The following is a 15,173-nucleotide window of genomic DNA, read 5'->3' on the forward strand; positions in this document are numbered from 1 at the left end:
AAAAAAAAAAAAAAAAAAGACAAGAAACAGGAAGGAAGAAAAATAAGGAAATGAGATGTGGTAAAAGAAGCTAAAAGGTGCCTTTTAAAAGATCGTTGCTGTGAAGTGAAAAACATCTCCAGAGAAACTAAAAAGCACCGCCGAGACCTCTTCCGAACCAAAGGAGTTTGTGTTTGCTTTTAGGAAAGAAGAGAGAGATCATTTATTCGGAGGAATAACCACCAATTAAAAGACAAATAATAAAAAAAAAGTTTGGAGTGGGGCGCTGAACAAGCGAGCTGTGCTGCCGGCGGGCAGTCGGGTGCAGAGCTCGTACTTTTCCGGCCGAGCCGGTGGGGCTGCGGCGCTGGGCTTGGCAGGCGAGCTTCGGCAGAGCGAACAGCGGAGCATTGCCGCGGGAGACGCGCGCCGGACAATGCCTGCGACCGGCCAGTGACGCCCGCGGGGAATGTGGAGCGGCCCGGCCGCCGGGACCCAACCGCCGCCGCCGCTGCTGCGCGTTCCTCCTGCCCGCGTCACGCAAGACCCGGCGGGGGCCGGGACTGACCGAGCCGCCCCTCCGACCTGGCCGGCTGCCTGCGCCGCCGCCTCCTCCTCCTCCTCCTCGGGACCATTAAAGCCAATGAGCCGCGCGCTTCTGCCTAGAGCAGCCAACTAAATCGGTTTGGATGATTCGCGACCTGAGCAAGATGTATCCGCAGACCAGACACCCGGTGAGTGCGGGCGGCGGGGCGCGGGTTCTCTCTGCGCCCGGGGATTCCCCGCGTCGCCCCTCTGCGCGCTTAGTTCTGTCTTTTGGCCGGAGGGGCGTGGAGCGCGGCCCGCAATCCCCGCGCCGCTCTGGAGCTGCCTGCCTGCCCGCCATACCTCCCTCTCCCCCGGAGCGGTGCCACTCTCGGAGAGGGGGTGCAGAGAGGCAATTGAGTTGTAGCCATTTTCTTATTGTTGCCTTTGAAGCCCCCGGAAGCCGCGCGGAGCCGTTCGCCATCCCCGCGCCGCGACTCCGTGGGGGTGGGGGGGGGAACGAGTAATGAAGGAAGCGCGACTCCGCGCTGGGGCGGGAAGGGCGCCCTCGGCGGCGGCGCGGCTGGTCTCTCGGCGGGTCGGGAGTACGGACCCACCGGGGCAGGCGATCGAGCGAGTCCAGGAGGGTTGCATCGGGGTCCCGTCCGCACCCTCTCCGCCCCCCCTTCTCTCCTGACGGCGGCCAGACGCTATGGCGCGAGTCCCTTCGACGGGCCAGTTTCGATTCCGGGTGCGGAGGGAGTGGACGCGGTGCGCTGGTCCCTCGGCGCCCACTGTTGGCGTGGGAGGGAGCGAGGTTTAGATCGTGCGGGGCTTGGGCTGCGCGGGGCCGGGACTGGAGGACGCTGGGGGCGGGGGCCACTGGACAGTCAAACCTTGCTGGGCCTGGTAGACGGGAGGAGGGAGCTGAAAAAAGAGTTTTAATCGCTCCTTCCCGGCCTGTGCGACGACCCCCCATTTGCTAGCGCCGCGTGTTATATTTTCTCCAGCTTCTTGCTTTGCCTGTGATGTGGGCTAATTAAATATTTTATTGTTCTTTAGGCACCGCATCAGCCTGCTCAACCCTTTAAATTTACAATTTCCGAGTCCTGTGATCGGATTAAGGAAGAGTTTCAGTTTTTACAAGCTCAATACCACAGGTAATGATATTGACTTTAGCTGATCCTTCTGTTTGCTTAGCTCTTGTCTCCTCCGCACCCCCAGCACACTCAAACACACACAACCCCCCTTTCTTACTTTTGCCCACCACAAAGGCATTATTACTATTTTTTCTGATGGGCAGAAAGGGCAAGTGAAAGCCGCTTTTCCTTTAGGCAGGTGTAAAGAAATTAAAACATTTCTCCCGTGAATTAAAATTAATAAACAAAAAAGGCGAGGCAGAACAATTCAAACTGGGGAGAGTTGGAAAACGTTGAGGCCAAACTTTCGGTATTGATTTATTGGGTCCAGGAGAACGGAAGGTTGGGAAGATTCAGGGGCTTTTTGACTTCTTGGTCCTTTATTGCCCTGGCTTTGATTCCTTGTTACTTCTCTGCCATTCTACTGGAATGCCAAGAGCCTTGGAAAGTTACGAGTGAGCGATTTCATTACTTTTATGCTGAAAAAATGTTTCGTTTTAGAGGAGGTCATTAGAGTGGTTTTCAAAGATTTTTCTTTGGCTGGGTTTTTAATGATGTATAATTCGTAAATGCAAGAACCAAAAAAGCCACTGAACCCGATCAACACTTTGCCCCTGGGTGGTGGTATTAACTTGTGTCTGTGTTTTGGAGGGAAGAAATAAGACATCATTCACAAGACATGCTTGATTCATATTTTCATTAATCTGTTCGTGGAACATTAAAGAAAAAACTCCCTTGTGACATTTTGGAGGACTTGTTTGTTTTTGAATATGTAGATAAAATTGATGTTTATTTCCCTATTTTTTGTTTCATTAAGTGATTTTATAAAGTACGAGTTTCTGGATGAGGTTCCAGAATTAAATTGGCTAAAAGAGTTTTTTTATTTTTCCTTAAAACTTAAAAAGAAAAACAACACACATTTGATCTTTATTGAAAGGGCAAGTCCAGGCTGGTTCTAATCACCTGTTTTTCGCCCCTTCTTCAGTAATGAGGGTGGTATTTAAGATTGTTGATGTGATGTTTGTAGGTGATGATTTAGAAGAGGGATTGTGTATTTAGATTTGAAGGATGTAAGTCAAGTTCTGCGATGGTCTTAGATTTCATTATGTCTCCAACAGCCTGAAGCTGGAATGTGAGAAACTCGCCAGTGAGAAGACAGAGATGCAGCGGCATTATGTCATGGTAAGAAAACTGTGTCACAGATTCAAAGTGCCTATTAGTTTGAGATACCAAAAGCAAGAATACATTCAAATTGCTGGAGGCTGCAAGATAGATCATAGTTACAGTGCCAGTATAGTTGAGGTTGTGGGAATGTGTCCATTAGCAGTCTGTAATTCTAGGATGTTGTAACTTGCCTTTGACAACCAGTTTTGATTTGAATTCTTAAAAAGTTCAGTTCATTGGGTATAATTTTCTGTGCTTTGTTTTTATAGGTGGGGTAAAAAATCAAAACCTCATTTATATTTTGTTTAGTCACAAGCAAAATGTTTCTGTGTTAGTGGTTTTCTTTGTTGTTTTATTGCTCTTATTCCAAACAATTTTAACCAGTTTCTCTGTATACTGTTAAGATTTTAATAAGCTTTAATTCTTTGGAAGAATGCTGGGTAAGAAAAGACAGCAGACCCCTCTTCAGATTTTTTCTTCACTCTTCATGTTACTGTTGGGTGTGCATTTGTATGTGTGCATTATCATTTTTTATAGTGTTGGTTTGAGCAGTGTTGTGGTCTCCTGGTTAACTGATTTCTTCTGCCAGAATTTCTATAATGCCATTTATACTGCATGTTAAAAAAACAAAACAAAACTTTTTTCCAGAAGTGTTACCAAACATATTTATATGATTGTTCATAAAGGCTTCCAAATAACTCATTCATTTTCTTTCGAGCCTTTTTCCTTTGAATGTGTTGATGTGAGCAATATACTGAAAATGAAAATCTGAACTTTAAGTAGCACCACCCTTCTGAATAGTTTGTTCAGAACATCAGGATTTGTGTAAGACAGGTTTTTGCTATTAACTTGTCCACTGTGCCTAGAATTAGAGTCCATATGGTACTGAATTTTCATCAGGCTTTTTTGCTTGATCTATCTGTTTATGATATAAAAAGGCAGCTGGAGATGTGAAGAATGCTATGTTTAAACTTAATTTGCTTAGTTTTGTGAGTTACTGAGTTATTCTTTCATAGCTTGTGTGTGGTAAGGTGGCTTGTAGTTTATTAGACTGAAGATAGAGTGTGGTTGGTATTTCCTTCATTTGGAGACATAGGTATTGGGATATTTTGACTTAGGTGAGCCTTTTATTTTATTTTGGGTCATTTCTAACAAACTTAGACTGTTTGATGAAAGGCATTTATTTAATTACTTTCTCTTCTTTGACAGTATTATGAAATGTCCTATGGGCTGAATATAGAAATGCATAAACAGGTAAGTTATTTGTTTATAAACATTTAAGCATATACTTTAAAAACAGAATTGTGTGTTTTATAGTTCTATTTTGCATGTTTTTGTAATTGCCTGTATTTTAAAAGATTGTATGGTTAGAATCTTATTTTTCATGCGTGCCTTCCCATCTTTGTTGCATATTATTCTAATTTTAATGATTTAAAAACGTGACTAAAAATGTCTGAATGTGTGCTAAACTTTATACATTTTCAGAATTAGGATTCTAAATTTGACAGTAATGTCATTTTTCTTTGGAAAGAGTTACTTTATATATTTTGGGTGTTGGAGACTTATTTTATGAAAGAGCTTTTCCTGGGAAATAATAAAGAGTAAAACTGTAAATTGTGGGGAGCCTTAGTTGGCTCGGTGTGAAAGAATGGATAGAGGGTGAGCTGGGAGGATCAAAATGAAATCTGTGGAGCTACAAAAGAAATTGATGTAAAATCCTTGTACTATTCCCCTGAGGCTACTTACTTGGGTCTTTCCAGGAACTGTAACCGTTACTTCCAAAATTTTTGCAGAGTAAATGAGCCTGATAGCAGGGTATGATGAGGTTCAACACTGGGTCTTGAATCTAGCAATTAGTTCAGCCAAAAGGGGAAAAAAAATAGTAATGATGAGTTGGGAAGCATTGAGAGGTAGGACTCAAATAGCTTTTTTTTTTTTTTTTTTAATAGGAGACTGAATAGAATGGTTTGGCTTAAGCTTTCTACACAAAAAATGTATATGCATGCATATATATATGTATATATATATATATACATACATATATATGTGTATGCACACACCTATGTACACGTGCGTGCACATACACATTATGTATATGTGTATTGTGTGCACATACACATTGAATATTGTTTGGTGGTAATAATTCCTCCTAGAAGCATTTATTTTCAGTCATCCCTTAGTGCAAGTACTTCGGGTCTCATTAACCATTTCAGAGTAGGTGTTGTGTATATGTTTTCTTGCTGGGAAAGGACAAGAGAAACTTGATGCTTTCCATCTCTTATTTATGTTCAAGGTTGGTGTCATTAGATAATATGAAATGACCACATGTTAGGCTTTTACTGTTTATGGATTCCTTTTTGGGTATGGATATTCACCACATACTTGGAACATACTCAGATCTTTAAATGACTGTCAGACAATAAAAGCAATCACTTGGACAATATTTGAAAACAAAAAGTTGGGAAAAAATGAGTCATTGACTTAGGTCTTTTATTTCAGATTTTGTTTTACTTTGTATACTACTTGGTTACGTCAATATTAGTATAACAGTTTGAATGCTGAATGTTAAAATTAAATTCTTATTTTGGCATCTTGGCCGTTTTTGTTGAGGTCAGTAATGTAAATATCTCCCTGCTTAAACAAAATCCATTCAAGTTATGAATGGCTGTCCTTTAGCTGTACCTTACAAGAATAAATTACATGAGAGATACTGTTTGTTAATTAACCTCATTACATTTCATTTTAGGTCTGGATCTTGTACTTATTTTTTTCCTAGTCCTCCTCCCAATTCATTAGTGTCTTTCCAAAGATTAGACCAAATGATTAATGTCCCTTTATTTCTCCTCTAATATCTTGTTTACCTTAACCACTTGCTTCTAGATTTCTTACACCATTTCCGTTTCTGAGAGCCTCATAACTTGTATTTGGCTGGATGTATTTTTGTTGTTGTTATTTTGTGAGATCCCTTAATTTTGCACATTTTATACCTCTGTAATTCTGTCCTCTTCTTGTCCAGCTGGCCTCAAATGCCATCCATTTAAAATTGAGAATGGAGTACATTTTCCTTTTTTTTTTTTTTTCCCCTCTTGCTTTTAAATTCAATCATATCAAGAATCCTGAGGGCAGTTTATCACATTATGAGATACAGACAGTCCTGCAAACCACCTACTTATTATATTTTCTTTCTTTTCCCCCCTTAAGCACAGAGGCATATCTGTCTTTATTTGTTTTCCTAGGCAGACAGCCTTGGTTCCTCTTAGCCTCTCTTCCAGATGCACTCACTGGATGCCCTTGTAATGGAAAGCAGCAATAATGCAGGGAAATTGCCTTGCAGCATAATTGGGCCTAGTTCTCAAGATCGGGTTAGGTTTATTCACTTATTAGGTTTGTGTCTCGAAGGGTTCAAGAGTAGGAGTCCCCTGAGTCCTTGGAAGTACCCCCTAGTAATTGGTGGCCCTGATATTTGAAACCTTTGTGTATTTTTTGGTTAACACTCCTGTTCTTGGCTGCAGCCCGCCACAGAGTATTCATTTTTAGAGAAGTTTTTCATTGGAACAGAAAATGATGGCTGTGATGGAGTCATGACTCTGTGACTTAGCAAATTGATACAAGGATAAAAGCACAGAGCAGTGACAGAGTGGGGGTCGGTATCACCCCGCCTTTCCCTTTCCATATGATGCTCATCATCAGTCACCCTGTGTTGGTTCTGATAGAGGACTATGAAGTGAAACCTATGGGGAATTTGTCATTCTGAAATGAAAGCTAATGTAATTAGTACCAATTAAAGTACATTTAGTAAATTGGATTTAATCTTAATTAAGCCTGCATAATGTTGCCAATTTTTAACAATTATGTTTGAGAACATAATTAATTTAAATTTTGGTAACTGAGTAAATAGCATTCCTCTAGTAGAATTAGTTTTTTTTTTTTAAGGGAACTCGGTAACATGGCATGGAATTAGAACATGAAATATGAGTCTAATTTCTGGTAATCTTTAGTAGGATCAATAGTGCTGAGCAGATGAAGCTGGGGAAAAACCCCGTAAAGCTAGGGTGGAGCGTGAGGCTATAATGTGAATTAATGCTTCGCTGCTGTCGTAAATTCTAGTATGAAAGTGAAGATGACAAATGGGAACATGGTTAGAAAATGTTTTGTTGTGATGTCTTTATAATGGAATTTTTTAAAAATGAGAGAACATTGGCCTTTATTCCCTAAGGATGTCCGTAAATACGGGGTTTTGTTTTTTGTTTTTGTTGGGACATTTGGCCCAGGGTTTAGTTGTTACTTTTTTTTGCCATTATTCCTCTCTGTAAATACAGTGTGGCTTCTTCTAAATGGGTTAGTGATCGTGGGCAGAATGAACAAGATGATGCATGCAGCTGCTATCATTGCTAAATGCTGCTTGTCCCATCCTTCACCTGTAATGCTGTAATTAAAGAAGACCTCCCTGATTTAATCTGACAGCAGCAGTTACCACTTTAAAAAGTGAATATTGGATGTAGACTAAGAACAATACTTAAGTGAATTAAACCTGCAGGAATTGTAAAAAGAGATGAATATACCGTATTTTGAAAAGAAGGGAATGGGAACTTTCTGATGTTCTCAGAGTTCATAGTCTGTAATCTGAAGGTGTCATTGCTTCAGGAAAAATGGAGGCTGGTGTTTGAATTTTAGAAATCATTAAACATTTTAGAACTCTGAACACTTAGAATCTAAAAGAAGTGAGTGCACATTTATGTATAAATGTTTATATGTTCATATATGTATGTGTGTACTATATATTATGTATGTATAGGGAGAGACTTTTTTTTTTTTTTTTAAATCTTAGCAGCAAAAACTTCAAGCCATGTAAATTTTATTATAAGACTTGGGCAACAACCATTTGAGTGCTGCTAAAATATTAATTGAATAGAAATGAGAGGGCCTTGCCAACTGATAGGATATCATAATCATAGCTTCTCTGGTCGATGGTAAATGATGATAAATGACATTAGGAACCTTTTAGCAAACTGTAATAACTACAAGGAGGGAAGCAGTATGGATTTGCATTATATCTGATACCCTCTAGTACCAAGTGGATTGCCAATACTGCTTGTTTAGCATTTTCTAAGGGCAATAGGATATTGATTTCTGACTTACAAGGAACAGCTCTATTTTCACCATTGAAAAGTATTGCAGGTTGTTAAGAAGAAATTGACTTGAAGAGGCCGACTGCTGCCCATCATGGAGCAAATAAAGCAAAACTGCCGAAGCATGGTGGAGCAGCGAGTCGGGCCCTCAGCAATTTGTTGCTATTAATTTACCATGCTCGACAGCAAATCAATCGGCATCTACTTCATCTGCTGGAGAAAATGCTGTCCAGGGCAGATAAAAGGCTCGGCATGGTACAGAGAATAGACTGGATTGGCCAAAAGGAGGCTGTAGTTAATGTGTAAATAAGTGAAATCAAGGCCACTGTTGCAGAGGAAGCTGTTGTTAATTAGGTTGGTGCTTTTTAGTGAACTATTTTAGAAAGAAGCCTAGGATTTGGAGAGTAGAAAGAGATTTATTGAGGTTGGAGGTAATACATGACTGGCATGACATTCCAGCCCTGAGTATACTTGATTCAAGGGTGTAATAAATTTATTTGGGGACAGTGCTTGCAGTGGGAGTCAATTTGTTTAAAGGTCTGCTTAGACTATATTTCCCTTAAAAATCGTTTTTTTTTTTTTTTTTCCTTTTTTGAGTAATACTGGTTTCTTGCACATCTCTCTGGTATTGTACACGCTTAGGTTTAGAGTAGTAGATGTGGATGGTGGAGTAGGAGTTTGAATATGTAGGCATGAGTGTATCTTTCATATTCTTATACAGTGATTAATTTTTTTTCCCCCCAGAAATGGGTGTAATTGAAGTCCTATGTAATGATGAAAGTGAACCATTATGAAAGGTGGGGTGTTGCAACTGAAAGTAACTAATAAACTGTGGAAAATTTCACTGACAACTTTCTTTTGCTCTTTAATGCTCTTTAAGCATTCGGAAATAGTAAACTAGAGGGGTTGGACAGTGAATGGTCACTACTGGATTGGGAAATCTTGAAGAGAGGTTATGAGTGAAATTTTGATGGCTATGAAAAACTCTACTGCTAACCAGAAGGATGGCAGTTCAAACCCACCAGCCACTTCTAGGAAGGAAGGTTGGGCAATCTACTTCTGTAGTGTTACTACCTCAGCAACCCAAGGAGGGGTTGCTATGAGTCGGGTCCGACTTGACAGCACATAACAACAACAACAACATGAAAAACTCTAGAAAAAATTAGAAGTGAGTGTGTGCACTTATATGGGGTGAGGGTGGTGCTGGGGACTCTTGTATTTTATTTTTGTTTTTCTTTAATGTTTAAAGCTACCTCTTATAATGTAAGATTACTCTGCTAATACTCTATAATGAGCATTAATATAAAAAATACTTACTTTTTTTTGGCTCTGATTTGGGCATTGTAGGGTAGGAGCCCAGCTTTACTCCAATTTAGTAAATGTATGTACGTGTCGAGTTTAAAGGATATTCTTTCTAACACTATCAGAGGGTCTAGCATATTAGGGTAGGTTAGATCAGGTGGCAGGCAGCACCTTGAGCTTTCAGTGGGACTTGGTGATCTCTCTTTTTACTTGTCACAGGACCTGCAAAGGAAGCAGATCTGGAGGACAAAATTTAACCGGTCAGGGGTATATGAATATGAATTAAGAGTTTTTTTCTGGATATCAGGGGCTCCCCCTAAATTAAAAATTTTATTCTTTCTCACATCATTATGTCTTACATTCTTAATTTTATTTTTCTTGGTATGATAGGAGAATTATTTTTAGATTTTTATACCTAAAGCAGTGAGACTTGAGTGAAATTGGCATTTTCTTTCAGGGAACATTTATCATTTATCTGGCATGTGCTTATCACCGATCTAGACATTCCCCAAATTCTGTTTGAATTTTCACGATGCTGAGAAAGGAGTTATGTCCAATCAAAAGGTAATTAAACGGCATCAGATGTGTACAGAGTGATATATCTACTCAATGGTAGCTCTAGGCCTGAAGATTAATTTACCAAGGAGGGTGTCTCCTGAGAGAGAGATCTGCCAGGGACTGCAGATTTAGTCCCCAGGTTGTTCCTAGATGGGCCAGACCTTGAGAGTCTCTCCCAGACTTTGTTTTCAGCTCATACCCAGAACTCTGGGGGTGTCTGGGGAGTGTCTGTAACTCTGCCCAGAGTCCAGGCTGGAGGGCTTAGGTGGGGCTGTCCATTCAGACTGCTTTCAGTGGGTAAGAGGATGACAGTACCCTTCACTTGGATTCCTACACTTGAGGCTAGGCGCTGCTTGCTTATCAAGATGGCGTTTGCTTCCTCCCTGTCAACCTATTTCTCATTTATTTACACACTTACTCTTCCAATTAACTTTTATCTTTTCCTTGTGGCTTTTAAAACTATGCCTAAAGACAAGGGGCTGTTTGTTAATCACCATCTTGTGGGTTTTTGAAGGGGGAAGCTGGGAGGGGAAAATATGATGTTTTGTGGCCTCTTTGTAGTTCAGAAAGAGGTTCTTAGATGCAGGAAATCACACACAACTCGAACTTTTAAATGAAGACAGATGTTTTGCGTTTTCTGTTTAAGGATTTTCTTTGCAGCATTGAAACAAAGAAATGCTTCCTTCTCTCTGTCCTTTAATCCCCATGGGCTATTGTTTATATGACTTACTAATTTTTGAGAAGCAAAGTTCTTTGTATCCTAAACACCAATATGGGTCGCTTAACGTCCCCATGGACATTATGTCATTTTGAACATTGTACAAATACCTGTGGGGCACTGGGCTCCTGAGTGAACGCTCCTGTGCAGTGTGCGTAGCTGGGGCAGCTACCACTGCAGACGCTTCAGGTGAGCGCTTGGCTGGGTCTTGCCCAGCTGTTGTCACCTTCTCTGCTAAGCCTGCTACAGGGAAGGGCCAGCTGGTTCATGAGAATCTGTCTGGGGAGGGGAAAATATGGGCCAAGGGATTGAAGGTGCACGAGGCAGGGCTGGTGTGCCCAGGGGTGCGTACCTTTCCATCAGTACCCTATGGGACCACAGTAGGCAAAACACAGGAGCCCAGGGGGACCTGGGTTGGGACTTTGGACCTGGACTTCCAGGCAGACTAGGTGACTTTGAGGCTGTGTCTTGGTACTCAGACACCTGGATGCCCCTTCTTGTAGCCTCTGTATGTGGTTGGATGTTGCCTGAACGGTCGTTAATGGATACATGCCTGTGGTACCATTTGGAACAAGATTCGACTAATGGCCTAGAGCAATGAGATGCATCTTGAGGTGCTCCTGATACTTCCATGAAGGAGATAGCACGGGCGCCATACTTTTTCACAGTTTTCATTTAGTCTTTTGTGTAATTTTGCTTTTCTCTTTTTGTACCATCAACTAGAATAGGTTAGAGGAAGCCAGTTGGGAATTAAATGGTAAATATGTGCATTTATGAGTTTGTGTTTATCTTTTGTTTTTAATAAGAAAAATAGTCTTGCCTTTGATGTGACCAGATAGTCTGGATTGTCAGTTCAAGAAAGCAATAAGGGATTTGGTAGCTGTGCAGAGAATGGAAGGGATTTGATTTTTAGAAGGGAGATCTCCCCTCCCTTGCAACTTTAAAAAACTCTCCAGTGCTCTAGCCATGGCAGCAGATCTTGTGGCTGAGGTGCTGTCCTTGGAAGCCTGCTTGCTGTAGAGACGCAGAAGGCAGCACATTGAGGTGTGGGCAACCGAGTCTTTGAACTGATGATGAAAGTTTCTAGGCTATAGGAGTTGTTCAAAGCCAAGTACACGGCGACCAAGAGTTCATGATATTATTGCTCTGCTTTAAGGGAGAAGCGCCTCAGAAGTTCTAGTCAAAGGCAAAAAGAGTTGTTTTGACTTTGCCTTAATAACAGCTGTCAGTGGTAGTTGCTGTTTCTTCACAGGGATTTAGCAGGCATTCATCAATGCAAATCTAGATACCCTCTCTATTTTTGTTGGAATTGAGCCAGCATTTATGCCACACACTCTCTTGCTTAGTCTTTCAGTACCACCAAGCCAAAACTTTTCCTCAAAGCTGCAGTGTTTATAACCTGTATTCTATCCAGGGTGATGGGAGGTATGGGATTTCAGTTGGATTGTTAAAGAAACAGAAGAGAAATACTCTGGCATACCCCTTAGGAATTCTGTTCTCTGGCTAGCGGGTCACCTTGTTATTTTTGAGGATTTTGTATATACATACTGTTCTGGTTACCTAGTAGTGCTCTGACAGGAATATACCACAAATGGGATGGCCATAGCAAACAGGAGTTTATTCTCTTACAGTTTGGAGGCTTTAAGTCTGAGTTCTAAGTGCCAGGCTCTAGGGGCTGCGTGAAAGCCCCTCAGTCTTGGGCTTCAGCTCTGCCTCCAGCTTGTGGCCCACTGAAGCTAGAGGCTTTTCTTTACTCAGACAGCTGCTGGTTGCTGAAGCTGCCAGCCCAAGGTTGACAAGTAAAAAGGCACAGTCCCGATATTACCAAATCACTCGACAGGCCATTAATTCAAGTCCATTGTAAGTCCCAGGGTCGGCAGAGCCTGGCAGGCTGCTGAACAATGACATGGCTACATGCAGGGTTCAAGGTGCCGTAAGGTAGAGACCATTCCCTAAGGCTTCTGCTTATATACAGGAAGCAGACCACATTCTCTAAGGCAGCTAGTCAGCTGCTCACAGTAGATCCCACCATGGAGTTGATTACCAGTCTCATCATGGGGAATATTACATCCAGCTGCCCAGCCACTCAACCAGGCCCAGCCACGTTGACACACAAACTGAACTACCATAGATACTTCAGGATTTGTAGTGTGGAGAGTATTTCTGCATTTCACAGAAAGAAAGGTTAACTGCTCTGTTGGTGGCAGTTCTTAGCCTCATCTACAACCTGGGCTGCCTGTGTATGCATGCCTTAGGCCCCTGCCAGGAACCTGTTGCTGGCAGCAACTTAGGCAAGTGAGGGGTAAGGGAAGGAAGATGGATATTGTTTTTCTGGTCTTTTAGAAAATATAGTTCACTGATGAGGAGGAGGAGGATGATGATTTTCTTCTTTCCTGATTTTCAATTATGTATTCTGTTTCTGAGGGTCGTGGCTTATTCTTGGTTAAAGGATTTGAAAATGTAAGGAAATATAACTGGAAAGAATAGTAGTAGTAGAAATAATAAGCAACAGTACTCTGTAACACCTTTCTTTACAGAGAGCTCAAGGCATTTGATATGTTCTGCTTAATCTTCCTGATGTTCCTGTAAAGCAAGTAGGCACGCTTGGATCCATGTATTTAAATAGCTCCTGTCAGCGGAGTGCCCGACAGTTTGCCAAGCAGTGTCATTCCACTGGCCTCCTTTAACTGATGACACTGAGGCTTAAGGGCTTAAGAGACTAGTCCAGTGTCACAGTAAGAGAGGATCAGCATGCGGGTGGGGATACCAGGGTTCACGGAGGTCGACTAACGCCCCAGCGTGCCTGAAGTTGCATAGCTACAGCCGCTGGCAGAAGAGGAAATGGTAGGTTTCTAGACTTCCTTTTCAGGACTCCCTTTACTGACCAGAGTTACCAAACAGCAAATAATATGCTTGTTTTTGTGATACTTTTGGCTTTATGCTACATACGGAGCAGGGGGATTCTACTGGCAGTCCAAGGAGTTGCTACAGTGTCATCTCCAGCCAGAGATCTGATCTGTGGCTTTGTGTGAGTAGACACACCTCTCCTCCCCTCTACCTACCCTTCCAGTGCCCTCCCGTGACCACATGGTATCTAGGATCAGCAAATTAAAATAGGAAGCCAATATCTACTTTTGACAAAACACTCAATAAATTTCCTTCCTACATTCCTGAACTGTACTGTGTGATATATTATCTATACCACACAGTATACTAGATATATACTTGTTATTGTGTGTCTCCCCTCTTCCACTAGAATGGGAGCACCATGGGGACGGGGCTGTGACACCTCTGGTGCTGACAGCTGTGCCTATCAAATAGTAGGTACTCTTGAAATATTTGGTGAATGAGGAAATACTTGGATTCAGATTGCACCAGCCAAGAATACATGTAATTTAGTCTTTTTAGGCGCATGTTGAAGGTACAGGGCTAGGTAAACAAAAGCTAAGTCTCCAAGCATCTCCAAGCATACTTAGGCCAATACTGACTGCTCATTAAAAGAAGTTTGTGGAAAATAACACAGGGAAAGGGGAAGTAAAAGCAGGTGAACTTGGTGTGCCTTTCAGGAGCGAATTAGGATAAAGTACAATATATGAGTTTTAGCACATTGAATCTCCTTTTTAAACATGAGAACATGAAACCTTCCTAACTGAATTTAGAATTCAGTTTGAACATCATTCTAGCAGTCAGTGTGTACCTGAAGAATTCTTTTACTATTAATACGTACATGGGGTTTTGAGTGAGTGTGGGGAGATACTGATCTTATGTTTAGCTAACTTCCCTCCAAATCAATAAAAATGCAGGCTTCTCATTCTTTTTTCCAGGGACAAGGAACTTAAAACATCTTTTTGTTGTTGTTGTTGTTAGTGAAAATGGTATGGTGTTGTTGAAATAGTAATAATCACAATAAGTGATTTTAGAGAGTTTATGGTAACAGTAATATTTATTCTCACAGCAACCTCTTGAGATTATGGTATAACGATTTTCATTTTTTATATGAGGAGACTGAAACTCAGGGGGATTAAATACCTTGCTTGAGATCGGACAGCCAGTAAAATAGATACTGGGTTTGACTCAAGATCAGAGCACTGGCATGAGAGATGTTTCCGCCTCATTCCATGTACTGTGTTCAGAATACTCTGCAGTCACCATTCTGCACTGCCTCCCCAAAAAACTTGACTGAGTCAGACTCAGGTCCTAGATCTGGCGTTTCCCGTAGTGAGCTGTGTGATTTTGAGTACCTTAACTTCTCAGGACCTCTCTTTTCTCAGCTTAAAATGAGAGTGCAAGTAAATTCTGCCATCTCCTTTAGCTCTTTGAGTATAAAATTACCAAAGTTGGCTTTGGTTTATTGCTTTCTGTGACCCAGTGAACAGAAATTGAGTGAGACCTGATATCCCTTTTCTTAGTTAAAGACAGTTATTTTTAACATCTGTTATCAGAGTTTTTCTGTTTGTTAAGTACAAAATTACCTAATGAAACCAGGAATAGATATTTGAATTTATATGGTACGTAATATTTTACAAGGCACTTTGTTATCCATTATTTCATTTAAACCCCCATAAATGTTGACATTCTACCCATCCTGTGGATAAATAAAATAAGTGAGATGTTAAATAACGAAGTCACACAGATAGTGAATGGTTCATAATTCACTGA

At 41.3% G+C, this 15,173-nt stretch overlaps 1 protein-coding gene across 1 annotated transcript in view; it reads left to right on the forward strand.

Moving 5' to 3' along the window:
* Positions 1–1,216: 1,216 nt before the first annotated feature.
* TLE4 (TLE family member 4, transcriptional corepressor) overlaps positions 1,217–15,173 on the forward strand; it is a 176,196-nt gene continuing 162,239 nt past the window's right edge. The window contains exons 1-4 of the mRNA XM_042780655.1: positions 1,217–1,255; positions 1,567–1,664; positions 2,762–2,825; positions 4,017–4,061. Coding sequence (XP_042636589.1) covers positions 1,217–1,255; positions 1,567–1,664; positions 2,762–2,825; positions 4,017–4,061 — 246 coding nt within the window. The remainder of the gene's footprint in view (positions 1,256–1,566; positions 1,665–2,761; positions 2,826–4,016; positions 4,062–15,173) is intronic.

The sequence above is a fragment of the Orycteropus afer genome, unplaced genomic scaffold (assembly GCF_000298275.1).
Source record: "Orycteropus afer afer isolate SDZICR_OR568_19922 unplaced genomic scaffold, OryAfe1.0 scaffold00005, whole genome shotgun sequence".
NCBI lineage: Eukaryota > Metazoa > Chordata > Mammalia > Tubulidentata > Orycteropodidae > Orycteropus > Orycteropus afer.